This window comes from Hemitrygon akajei, chromosome 14 (assembly GCF_048418815.1).
Source record: "Hemitrygon akajei chromosome 14, sHemAka1.3, whole genome shotgun sequence".
Taxonomy (NCBI): Eukaryota; Metazoa; Chordata; class Chondrichthyes; order Myliobatiformes; family Dasyatidae; genus Hemitrygon; species Hemitrygon akajei.
Genome location: NC_133137.1, coordinates 3464966 through 3478091, shown reverse-complemented (window position 1 = coordinate 3478091; position 13126 = coordinate 3464966). Strand labels below are relative to the sequence as shown.

Genomic DNA, 13126 nt, shown 5'->3' with positions numbered 1-13126 from the left:
CACAGGCGTCACCAAACATTCTGGCAACAACACAGCACGTCCACCGACACAAACAACAAACAACAGCAACAAAACAAATCCCTCAACACACACACACATGCACACACACACGCACACATACATACGCGCGCGCACACACACACACACGCACGCACGCACGCACGCGCACGCACGCACGCACACACACGCGTGCGCACACACACACTTCTTCCCCATTTGCAGAGGACATCCCAAAGACATGTGTGCTGGTAGGTGAACCCGTCCTCAGTGTGTAGGTGATTGGTGGAATCTGGAGGAAGTTATGGGAACATGGGGACAACTCACTGAGCGTGGGGAGAATGATATAAATGGGTGTTATGCTGGTCAGTGTGGGTTCAGTGTGCCAATGGGCCTTGTTCCATGCTGGGAGACTCCGTAACTTTACCCTTAAACCAGGACTTATGTAATTGTTTATATATTTCTTATTATAATTTAAAGTATATTTTATTTATTGCACTGTGCTGCTGCCACAAGTTCTGAGAACTCAGGGAAGCATTCAGACTTCAGGGGAGAAGGTGCCACCCGTAACCTGCAGGGGAGAAGGTGCCACCCGTAACCTGCAGGGGAGAAAGTGTTACATGAGCCCTGCAGGGGAGAAGGTGCCACCCGTAACCTGCAGGGGAGAAGGTGGCACCCGTAACCTGCAGGGGAGAAGGTGGCACATGAGCCCTGCAGGGGAGAAGGTGCCACCCGTAACCTGCAGGGGAGAAGGTGCCACCCGTAACCTGCAGGGGAGAAGGTGGCACCCATAACCTGCAGGGGAGAAGGTGCCACCCGTAACCTGCAGGGGAGAAGGTGGCACCCGTAACCTGCAGGGGAGAAGGTGCCACCCGTAACCTGCAGGGGAGAAGGTGGCACCCGTAACCTGCAGGGGAGAAGGTGCCACCCGTAACCTGCAGGGGAGAAGGTGGCACCCGTAACCTGCAGGGGAGAATGTGGCACCCGTAACCTGCAGGGGAGAAGGTGCCACCCGTAACCTGCAGGGGAGAAGGTGCCACCCGTAACCTGCAGGGGAGAAGGTGCCACCCGTAACCTGCAGGGGAGAAGGTGGCACCCGTAACCTGCAGGGGAGAAGGTGCCACCCGTAACCTGCAGGGGAGAAGGTGGCACCCGTAACCTGCAGGGGAGAAGGTGCCACCCGTAACCTGCAGGGGAGAAGGTGCCACCCGTAACCTGCAGGGGAGAATGTGGCACCCGTAACCTGCAGGGGAGAAGGTGCCACCCGTAACCTGCAGGGGAGAAGGTGCCACCCGTAACCTGCAGGGGAGAAGGTGCCACCCGTAACCTGCAGGGGAGAAGGTGGCACCCGTAACCTGCAGGGGAGAAGGTGCCACCCGTAACCTGCAGGGGAGAAGGTGCCACATGAGCCCTGCAGGGGAGAAGGTGCCACATGAGCCCTGCAGGGGAGAAGGTGCCACCCGTAACCTGCAGGGGAGAAGGTGCCACCCGTAACCTGCAGGGGAGAAGGTGCCACCCGTAACCTGCAGGGGAGAAGGTGCCACCCGTAACCTGTAGGGGAGAAGGTGGCACCCGTAACCTGTAGGGGAGAAGGTGGCACCCGTAACCTGCAGGGGAGAAGGTGGCACCCGTAACCTGCAGGGGAGAAGGTGCCACCCGTAACCTGTAGGGGAGAAGGTGGCACCCGTAACCTGCAGGGGAGAAGGTGCCACATGAGCCCTGCAGGGGAGAAGGTGGCACCCGTAACCTGCAGGGGAGAAGGTGCCACCCGTAACCTGCAGGGGAGAAAGTGCCACCCGTAACCTGTAGGGGAGAAGGTGCCACCCGTAACCTGCAGGGGAGAAGGTGGCACCCGTAACCTGCAGGGGAGAAGGTGGCACCCGTAACCTGCAGGGGAGAAGGGCCACCCGTAACCTGTAGGGGAGAAGGTGCCACCCATAACCTGTAGGGGAGAAGGTGCCGCCCGTAACCTGCAGGGGAGAAGGTGCCACCCGTAACCTGCAGGGGAGAAGGTGCCACATGAGCCCTGCAGGGGAGAAGGTGGCACCCGTAACCTGCAGGGGAGAAGGTGCCACCCGTAACCTGCAGGGGAGAAGGTGGCACCCGTAACCTGCAGGGGAGAAGGTGCCACATGAGCCCTGCAGGGGAGAAGGTGGCACCCGTAACCTGCAGGGGAGAAGGAGCCACCCGTAACCTGCAGGGGAGAAGGTGGCACCCGTAACCTGCAGGGGAGAAGGTGCCACATGAGCCCTGCAGGGGAGAAGGTGGCACCCGTAACCTGCAGGGGAGAAGGTGCCACCCGTAACCTGTAGGGGAGAAGGTGCCACCCGTAACCTGCAGGGGAGAAGGTGCCACCCGTAACCTGCAGGGGAGAAGGTGCCACATGAGCCCTGCAGGGGAGAAGGTGGCACCCGTAACCTGCAGGGGAGAAGGTGCCACCCGTAACCTGTAGGGGAGAAGGTGGCACCCGTAACCTGCAGGGGAGAAGGTGGCACCCGTAACCTGCAGGGGAGAAGGTGGCACCCGTAACCTGCAGGGGAGAAGGTGCCACATGAGCCCTGCAGGGGAGAAGGTGGCACCCGTAACCTGCAGGGGAGAAGGTGCCACCCGTAACCTGCAGGGGAGAAGGTGCCACCCGTAACCTGCAGGGGAGAAGGTGGCACCCGTAACCTGCAGGGGAGAAGGTGGCACCCGTAACCTGCAGGGGAGAAGGTGCCACATGAGCCCTGCAGGGGAGAAGGTGGCACCCGTAACCTGCAGGGGAGAAGGTGCCACCCGTAACCTGTAGGGGAGAAGGTGCCACCCGTAACCTGCAGGGGAGAAGGTGCCACATGAGCCCTGCAGGGGAGAAGGTGCCACCCGTAACCTGCAGGGGAGAAGGTGCCACATGAGCCCTGCAGGGGAGAAGGTGCCACCCGTAACCTGCAGGGGAGAAGGTGCCACCCGTAACCTGCAGGGGAGAAGGTGGCACCCGTAACCTGCAGGGGAGAAGGTGCCACCCGTAACCTGCAGGGGAGAAGGTGCCACATGAGCCCTGCAGGGGAGAAGGTGCCACCCGTAACCTGCAGGGGAGAAGGTGGCACCCGTAACCTGTAGGGGAGAAGGTGGCACCCGTAACCTGTAGGGGAGAAGGTGGCACCCGTAACCTGCAGGGGAGAAAGTGCCACCCGTAACCTGCAGGGGAGAAGGTGGCACCCGTAACCTGCAGGGGAGAAGGTGCCACCCGTAACCTGTAGGGGAGAAGGTGCCACCCGTAACCTGCAGGGGAGAAGGTGCCACCCGTAACCTGTAGGGGAGAAGGTGCCACCCGTAACCTGTTGGGGAGAAGGTGGCACCCGTAACCTGTAGGGGAGAAGGTGCCACCCGTAACCTGTAGGGGAGAAGGTGCCACCCGTAACCTGCAGGGGAGAAGGTGGCACCCGTAACCTGCAGGGGAGAAGGTGCCACATGAGCCCTGCAGGGAAGAAGGTGCCACCCGTAACCTGCAGGGGAGAAGGTGGCATCCGTAACCTGCAGGGGAGAAGGTGGCACCCGTAACCTGCAGGGGAGAAGGTGGCACCCATGCCCTGCAGTCACACACAGGAAACCACAGCCTTACTTGAAATTGGTGTCATTTCGTTTAGCTTCACGCAGGACTTCAAGGAGGGACATCCCGCTGTGCAGCGGCACCGTGGCCCTGTAAACCGTCTCCAGGCTCTTATCCTTCACACTGAGATAGACAACTCCTGGCGGTGGGCTCGGTTCAGGTTCATCGGCAGTGCCGAGCGCTTCCGGATCATTGCTCCTCAGGTCCCCTGTCAACAGAAGAATAAAGTTTCTTGGTTTCCCGTCTAGAAGTGGAACATGCTTTGTACAGAACCTTTGGGCAGCTTTGAAGAAGGCCGATCCCTACAGAGGGAGCATTGTGCTTATCGGTTTTTTGGAAGCGTAGCATGGAATAAACATTTTGTAAATGATTTGGATGAGGAAGTGAAAGGATGTGTTAGTAAATTTGCTGATGGAGTTGTGGATAGGGTGGAGGCCTGTTGTAACCTTCAGTACAATATTGTCAATATTGCGGAGAAGTCGCAGATAGAGTTCAAGCTGGAAAAGTGTTCGCTGATACACTTCGGAAAGCCAGTTCTGAACGCAGGATACAGGGATTCTTGGCAGCGTGCAGGAACAGAGGGATCTTGGGGTCCACGTCCATAGATCCCTCAAAGCTGCCATGCAAGTTGACCGGATTGTTAAGAAACATATGGAGTGTTGGCCTTCATTAGCAGGGGGTTGAGTTCAGAGCCTGGTTAGACCACACTTGGAGTATTGTAGTCAGTTCTGAACATCTTGTTATGGGAAGGATATGGAAGCTTTAGAGAGGGTGCAGAGGAGATTTACCTGGATGCTGCTTAGACTTAGACTAGAGGACGAGAGGAGATTTGATAGAGGTGTACAAGATGATAAAAGGCATAGGTAGAGTGAGCAGCTACAGACTTTGTCCCAGGGCGGAACTGCTAACACAAGGCAGCGTAATTTTAAGGTGATTGGAGGGAAGTATATGGGGGGCGTCAGAGGTATTAATTTTGTTACACAGAGTGCTGAGAGCCTGGAACACTATGCCAACGGGGGGTGGTAGAGGCAGATACATCATGGGTATTTAAGAAAATCTTAGACAGACACACGGATGATAGAAAAATGGAGGGCTATGAGGGATGAGTGAGATGAGTCTCAGAGTAGCCAGCACAACATCGTGGCTTGAAGGGCCTGTAATGTTCTATGTTAATGAACCAGAGTGTTCTCAGGGTGGTGGACAGCAACGAATGGGGCATTGCAAAGGTGGGTCTAGGGGCCCAGCTCTTCACTACCCGTAGTGTTAGACTGGGCGGGCCCAGCTCTTCACTACCCGTAGTGTTAGACTGGGCGGGCCCAGCTCTTCACTACCCGTAGTGTTAGACTGGGCTGTAGAATTACTACTTTTCATCTAGCTTAATTTTCCAAAGCTTGCTTGTATTCTAATATAATTATTTATCATATACTTCTGGTAAAGATGGCATTGACAAGACATGGCAACACTTCACAGGCAGCAAACAAAAGCACTGACTGTTCTATTAAACACACTTTTTCTGGACTATGATCACCACAATCCACCACCTGGAATTTCCCTTTGCGAGTTGTGCCTTTGAACCGTTTCTATGGACTGACATTTTTACGGCATCCTGAAGGATTCAGTGAACCGGGCTCTCAAGAACACCGATACAGCCGCTGTGGTCATTGTTGAAGCAGATCAAAGCAGCAGGGCCCAAGCCCAAGAGCGAAAATCGAAGCAATATTTGGCCGATTTAAACACCAGGCCAGATTAAAAAGAGGAGGCCAAGTTATTGTGTATATTTAAGGCAGAAGTTGATAGGTTCTTGATTGGTAAGGGAGTCGAGGGTTGCGGGGAAATTGTGAGAGAACAGGGATGGAAAAGAATCTGCCAATATTAAATTGCAGAAGGGTCTCGATAATTATGCTCCTATGTATTATGGTCTTATGGAATAGAACGTGGAAAGATATGAGGTCTTCAATTTTGGTGCACAGCATTGTGAGGAGTTGAGAGATGGAGAGAAGTTCTTTGTTCATTGATCAAAGAGACCCAGGTACGTTTGAACACAAGTAACTCAAGGCCAACGTTAAGTGATAATGAGGGCAAATTAGAGGGACATGATAGCATTTACCATGAGAGATTCAAGAGCAAAGATGTCTTTATTGCAGTTATACTGGCCCTAGTAAAATCTGGAGTAGGGCCCACAATTTTGGACTCCTTAGCTAAAAAAGGCACGCAGAGAGCTGTGAACATTCACTGAAGGTTTACTGTGTGGAGGAAAGCAGAGCAGGGCCTCATTCTATAGAGCTTAGGGGTCTGAGGGAGATATCGTTGGGACATAGAAATTTCCTAAAAGGTTCAAAAGCCAGAAGGAGGGAGGATGTGTTTCCTTACTGAGAAATCCAGGGATGGGGACAGTTAGAAGTGAAACATGCAGTAATTTCTTCACTCAGAGGGTGGCGAGTGTTTGGAATTCTCTACAGAACTGTGGAAGTTCAGCCATTTTCATCCAAAACAGGGATTTCTGGACAGTAAGGGAGTCAAGGGAATATGGGACAGTGCAGGGAAACAGCACCAAGAGGAAGTTTAGTCACTATTGCACTAAATGGCAGATTGGTGACTCCTGCTCTTATCTCCTACATTATTAACATGTTGCACACACTTGGAGATATCTAGTGGATCTGCTGACTGCCACTATTAGCTGGGCAACCAATCACTCACATCCATCTTCACTACTGTAGCAACGGGGAGCCCTTACCAGTCTCGTTGTGGCAGTCCATTTGGCCAATATCTAGGTAGGTTTTCTGGTACAGAACAGGTAGCAGCTGAGACAGGGCCATTGGATTCTGAAAGGCTCCTTGTTTGGCTTGTTGCAGTAGATAACTTCTTCCTTTTAACCATTGTTCCTTGTCCCCAGTGGCTACGAGAGCCTGGTAACGACAGATCGTCAGAGCTCAGTGATACATTGCAATTACTTTTATATCCTGCATTGTGGTGCTGCTGTGCTCTGTGATAATGAACTTTAAAGTTCAAGACATGGGTGGCATGGTAACATAACAGTCAGTGGAACACTATTACAGCGCCTGCAACCCGCGTTCAATTCTGCTGCTGTCTGTGAGGAGTTTGCACGCTCTCCCTGTGACTGGGTGGGTTTCCTCCTGCTGCCTCAGTTTCCTCCCACAGTCCAAAGACACACAGTTAGAGGGTTAATTGATCACGTGGACGTACGTGGGCGTCGCGGACTCATTGGGCCTGTTACTGAGCTTATTTCTAAATAAATAATAAACCTAATTCTGATTCTGACACCATCAAATCCCGGCAAACATCATCAGTTTAACCGTAGACAACGGACTATAACCCACACGCTTTGAACTTGTTCACTCTCACAGGATGAAAGGTGAGAGGATGAGCCCAGGTCGTGGGACACATCGGTCTAGGGAGGGAACTGTCAATCAACCTCTCTGCAGACATACCAAGTGACACATCCACCGCCAACTCTATTGATCTTGCATTGAGCCAGCATCAGACTTGATGAACCGAATGGCCTCCTTCCAGTTTGTAACCTCTTTGGAAATGCCCAGTGTGACTATTATCATTTCCAAGGGCACTGAGGCCAAGAATGAGGAAGCATTGGCAAAACACCTCGACCCTGGTGGTGGTGCCCACTAGATTCAGCATGTCCCTGCTGTTTCATAGAGTCCATCGTCCCACTGCTGCACTCTTCCCATATGAGGTCCTGACACAGGGGTTCAATCTTCCCCTTCCCTCAACCAGAGAGTTCCTCCAGCAGATTGTATATTGCTACAGAAAGGAAATTCAAAAGCCAGAGAATGTCTGGGCCGTATGTGAGTTTGTAAGGTCTTGGGGTCGAGGTTTCAGTGACAAGTGGTTAAAGCAGGCAGCATTATGAATGAGATGGTGGTGACAGTAAGATGAGCTGTGGCCTGGGTTGTCCTGGGAAAAGGTGGAGGCAATGGCTAGAGTGGAGAGGCTGTGCCAGGAATAAGCTGACAGCTTTGACCTTCTCTGTGCTTATGCAGCCCCAGCAAGCCAACGTGAGGGGAACATGCCGACACCACAGGGATGATGGAAGGGCTGAGAGAGCTGGAGGGGAGGTAGAGCTGGGCAGACTTCACAGATGATGCCAAAGCTTACACGAGGAAATCTGCAGATGCTGGAAATTCAAGCAACACACACAAAATGCTGGTGGAACACAGCAGGCCAGGCAGTGTCTATAGGAAGGAGCACTGGAAGAAGTCAGGATGAAGGGTCTCGGCCCGAAACGTCGACAGTGCTTCTTCCTATAGATGCTGCCTGGCCTGCTGTGTTCCACCAGCATTCTGTGTGTGTTGCCCAAAGAGAAGCTTGTTGAGTTTGAGAAGGAACACAAGGTTATAAAAGACCTCTGAGTAGATCTTCAGGCTCTTCAGCCTGCCCTGTGTTTCAGAAACATCACAGCATGTCAGAGGTAGGCTTTTTTTTATATTGAGAGAGTGGTGAGTGCTTGGAACACACTGGCAGAGGTGGTGCTGGAGGCAGATGCATTAGGGACATCTAAAAGATGCTTATGGATGAAGGAGAAGGTTATGGACTACGTAGGAGGGAAGGGTTGGATTGATTTTAAAAGGCTGGCAGAGCATCCTGGGCCGAAGGACCAGCACAGCCGTGCTGTGCTGTCTTATTCTCTGTTCTATGCCTTCAACACCATTTTCCTGCCCTTCATCCCTTAAATCCCAAAATCTATTGATTGCAGTTTTAAATGCTGTTGATGACTAAACTCCCACAGCTCTCTGCATTGGAGAATGCCAACAATTCACCACTCTCCAAGCAAGAAAATCTCCTCTTAAATTTTAGACCCCCAGCTCTAAACTGCTCAACCAGGGGAAGCAGCTCCCCACATCTACCCCACCAAGCCCTCTATAGATTGTATTTGTTCACTTCACTAAGGGCACCCCTCCTTCCTCTGAGGGACCAAGAGTGAATCGTTGGGTGGAATCACTGAAAAGGAAGCCTTCATTTGAGAGCCTGCATTTGGGTGAGTTCAGCGTGAGGACAATCCCAGGAGAGATATTAGAGATAGTCAAGCAGAAGGGAGGACAATCCCAGGAGAGATATCAGAGATAGTCAAGCAGAAGGGAGGACAATCCCAGGAGAGGTATCAGAGATAGTCAAGCAAAAGGGAGGACAATCCCAGGAGAGGTATCAGAGATAGTCAAGCAGAAGGGAGGACAATCCCAGGAGAGATATTAGAGATAGTCAAGCAGAAGGGAGGACAATCCCAGGAGAGGTATCAGAGATAGTCAAGCAGAAGGGAGGACAATCCCAGGAGAGATATTAGAGATAGTCAAGCAGAAGGGAGGACAATCCCAGGAGAGATATTAGAGATAGTCAAGCAGAAGGGAGGACAATCCCAGGAGAGGTATTAGAGATAGTCAAGCAGAAGGGAGGACAATCCCAGGAGAGATATTAGAGATAGTCAAGCAGAAGGGAGGACAATCCCAGGAGAGGTATTAGAGATAGTCAAGCAGAAGGGAGGACAATCCCAGGAGAGATATCAGAGATAGTCAAGCAGAAGGGAGGACAATCCCAGGAGAGATATTAGAGATAGTCAAGCAGAAGGGAGGACAATCCCAGGAGAGATATTAGAGATAGTCAAGCAGAAGGGGGGACAATCCCAGGAGAGGTATTAGAGATAGTCAAGCAGAAGGGAGGACAATCCCAGGAGAGATATTAGAGATAGTCAAGCAGAAGGGAGGACAATCCCAGGAGAGATATTAGAGATAGTCAAGCAGAAGGGAGGACAATCCCAGGAGAGATATCAGAGATAGTCAAGCAGAAGGGAGGACAATCCCAGGAGAGATATTAGAGATAGTCAAGCAGAAGGGAGGACAATCCCAGGAGAGGTATTAGAGATAGTCAAGCAGAAGGGAGGACAATCCCAGGAGAGGTATTAGAGATAGTCAAGCAGAAGGGAGGACAATCCCAGGAGAGATATCAAAGATAGTCAAGCAGAAGGGAGGACAATCCCAGGAGAGATATTAGAGATAGTCAAGCAGAAGGGAGGACAATCCCAGGAGAGGTATCAGAGATAGTCAAGCAGAAGGGAGGACAATCCCAGGAGAGGTATTAGAGATAGTCAAGCAGAAGGGAGGACAATCCCAGGAGAGGTATTAGAGATAGTCAAGCAGAAGGGAGGACAATCCCAGGAGAGATATCAGAGATAGTCAAGCAGAAGGGAGGACAATCCCAGGAGAGATATTAGAGATAGTCAAGCAGAAGGGAGGACAATCCCAGGAGAGGTATCAGAGATAGTCAAGCAGAAGGGAGGACAATCCCAGGAGAGGTATTAGAGATAGTCAAGCAGAAGGGAGGACAATCCCAGGAGAGGTATTAGAGATAGTCAAGCAGAAGGGAGGACAATCCCAGGAGAGATATTAGAGATAGTCAAGCAGAAGGGAGCTTGTCACAGGAGAAGGTCGGAGAGCACGGAGCATTATAGCACGGTACAGATTCTTCTTGGGCCAACTTTTTAACCGACTCTAAGATTAATCTAATCCTTCCTTCCTACAAAACTCTCCATTTTTATATCATCAATCACACACCTAAATTCAACTAATGTACCTGCCTTTACCACCAACCCAGCAAGATGTTCCATGCACCCACCACTCTCAGTCAAAGACTTGCCTCTGACATTCCCCCCCCCCCACCATACTTTCCTCCAAACACCTGAAAATTATGCCTCCTTGTATTAACCATTTCCACCCCTCTGGCTGTCCACCAACCCATACCTCGTATCATCTTGTACACCTCTATCAAGTCACCTCTCATCCTCCTTCACTCCAAAGAGAAAAGCCCTAGCTAACTCAACATATCCTCATAAGACATGCTCTCTGATCCAGGCAGCATCATGGTAAATGTCCTCTGCATCCTCTCTAAAGCTTCCTCCTTTCCTATAATGAGGTGACCAGAACCCTTGTGTGGTCTAACTACGGTTTTACGGAACTGCAACATTATCTTGTGGCTCATGAACTCAATCCCCCATTAACGAAGGCCAATACAACATACTTAACAACCCTATCAACTTGCATGGCAACTTGGAGGGATCTATGGACGTGCACCCCAAGATCCTCCACACTGCCAATAACCTTATATTTTGCCTTCACAGAGACAGGAAGAGGCCACAGATTCCCCACCAACACCTTTTTGTCACCAGTTGTGTGAACCCTATTTATTGTACGCCACTTACATCTAAAACTAGGAAGACACTGCACCCAATAGATTCACCTGGAGGAAATCTGTTCAACAGGTACTCCGCTACGTGTGAATGGCCTCTGCTGCGCTACGTGGGAACAAGTGGCAGCTATGGAAGGAGAGAATGAACACCAAGAGACTCAACCACTAACCACAGCCACCACTTACTCTTGCCCACACTGCACCAGAATATCTGGATCCCGGATCGGCCAACAGACAATGCCTTAGGATAACGTCATACTCAGCTCCAGTGATCACACTTCTACTGCTTTGTACGTCACAAACACAAAGCCAAAGAGCTTTTAAGTACCTGCAGAGCGAGTGGTGTGCTGTAGGTGTTCCCAATCGCCCCAGTGCTTTCTTGCTTTCTCCGTATCATTTCCATTAGCTCGTTCACTTCATTCTGTGCCTTCTGCCTTCTGTGCTGACTGTACATCCAGCGATTACTATTGGGCGCTTTCGACTCCAGTACACACTTCAGTGCCAACACCACCAAGGCTGATGTGTCTGCCAGTGAAAGAGACACTCGTGTTAACCATTAGCAAAGACTGCTGGGACGTCATCAGGGATTTCATGAAATGATCTCAGATTGCACTCTTCATAACATTAGAGTCAGAGTCAAAACACTACAGCACGATTAGATCTCACCAACATCTTATACAATTTCAACATAACATCCCAACTCCTGTGCTTTAATTTATGAAGTTTACCACATTATTGTCCAGATCGTTGATATAGATAACGAACAACAATGGACCCAACATCGACCCCTGCAGCACTCCACTAGTCACAGGCCTCAAGTCAGAGGGCAACCATTAACTACCATTCTCTGGCTTCTCCCATGAAGGCAATACCTAATCCAATTTACTAACTAATCTTGAATGCAAAGCAACTGAACCTTATTGATCAATGGGAGATTGTCAAAAGGCCTTGCTAAACACATGGCCTTATGAGCCTGGTCTAACATTCAGTAGCATCACAATTAATCTTGACCTCAGTGCCCCTTTCCTGTGCTCTTCCATACCCCCCATGACCTCAATACCCCTTTCCTGTGCTCTCCCTTACCCCCATGGCATTACCACTTTCCTGTGCTCTCCCATACCCCCCCCCCCATGACCCCATTACCCTTTTCCACTGCTCTCCCACACCCTCAACTCCATTGTGGTTTCAGTGCCTGTCGGTCTCCACCTTGAATCTATCCCATGTCCCACCTCCATAGCTCTATGGGGCAGGGAACTGCAAAGAGTCTGAACGGAGAAATTCCTCCACATCTCTCTCTTAAACTGTACCCCCTAGTTCCAGTTCTCCCCAGTAAGTGAAATACCCCCAATAACCGGTTATCAGTCCCCCACAAAATCTTGTGTTTCAATATCAAATCACGTCTCAAATACTCAACCTCTCTTGATATGACAAACCTTTCATCCCTGGAATCAATCAATCCATTTTAATTCTATTTCCCATTCCCATTCCGACATGTCCGTGGCTTTCTCTGCTGCGCGATGAGGCCAGACTCAGGCTGGAAGAGTGACGCCTCATATTCCACCCGGGCAGCCTCCAATCTGGCCACATGATCACAGCTCGTCTTTGATGTACCACATTTCTGAAGCACTTGATACCGGAACATTCCAGAATTACTAATACGAGGTGGCATAATTTTAAGGTGACTGGAGGAAATAATCGGGAGGGTATCAGAGGAAATGTATGTTGGTGATACTGTAGGATGGTATCGTGGTTCTGTGACATGGATTGGACTACTCCGTTTATGGACTGTGGACGTTTTCAGACCAGTTTTTATATTCTGTGTTTTTTTAATCCTTTTCCATTTTGTTGTGCAAGGGGAGGGTGATGTTCTGTTAGTATTTTGTGCAGAGGAAGGGTTGTTTATTGGGGGGCCGATGTCCCTGTTCCATTTTGTATGGGGTGGGAGGAGGGTTTGGGGAGTGTTAATGATCAGGATGACACTCTTTTTTGTACGAGGGCATGGGTTTGATGTTTCTCTCCGAATGACTTTCACATTCTTTCTTTGCTTCCTGGAGAGGAGGAATCTCAGAGCTGTACATGGACACATGCTTTGATAATGAATTTGTTTGTTTGTTTATTTAATGTTTACATAGAATGTGGTTGGTGTGTGTGACACCCTGCCGGGGGGGGGGGGGGGGGTGTTGTAAAGACAGATACAAAAGGACATTTACAAAACTCTTAGATAGGCACATGGATGATGGAAGTACAGAGGGTTATGTGGGAGGGAAGGGTTAGATTGATCTTTGAGTAGGTTAAGAGGTCAGCACAATATTATCGTGTTCTGTGTAACTACTA

At 50.5% G+C, this 13126-nt stretch overlaps 1 protein-coding gene and 1 long non-coding RNA gene across 3 annotated transcripts in view; one reads left to right on the top strand and one right to left on the bottom strand.

The window, feature by feature from the left end:
• LOC140738232 (uncharacterized) overlaps nucleotides 1-13126 on the top strand; it is a 47797-nt gene that overhangs the window by 14775 nt on the left and 19896 nt on the right. The window lies entirely within an intron of this gene.
• The window catches only part of tcn2 (transcobalamin II), a 42083-nt gene that overhangs the window by 12473 nt on the left and 16484 nt on the right, over nucleotides 1-13126 (bottom strand). The window contains exons 6-8 of the mRNA XM_073065354.1: nucleotides 11121-11317; nucleotides 6318-6489; nucleotides 3596-3791 (exon numbers count right to left, since the gene is read on the bottom strand). Of these exons, the coding sequence (XP_072921455.1) occupies nucleotides 3596-3791; nucleotides 6318-6489; nucleotides 11121-11317 (565 nt within the window). The remainder of the gene's footprint in view (nucleotides 1-3595; nucleotides 3792-6317; nucleotides 6490-11120; nucleotides 11318-13126) is intronic.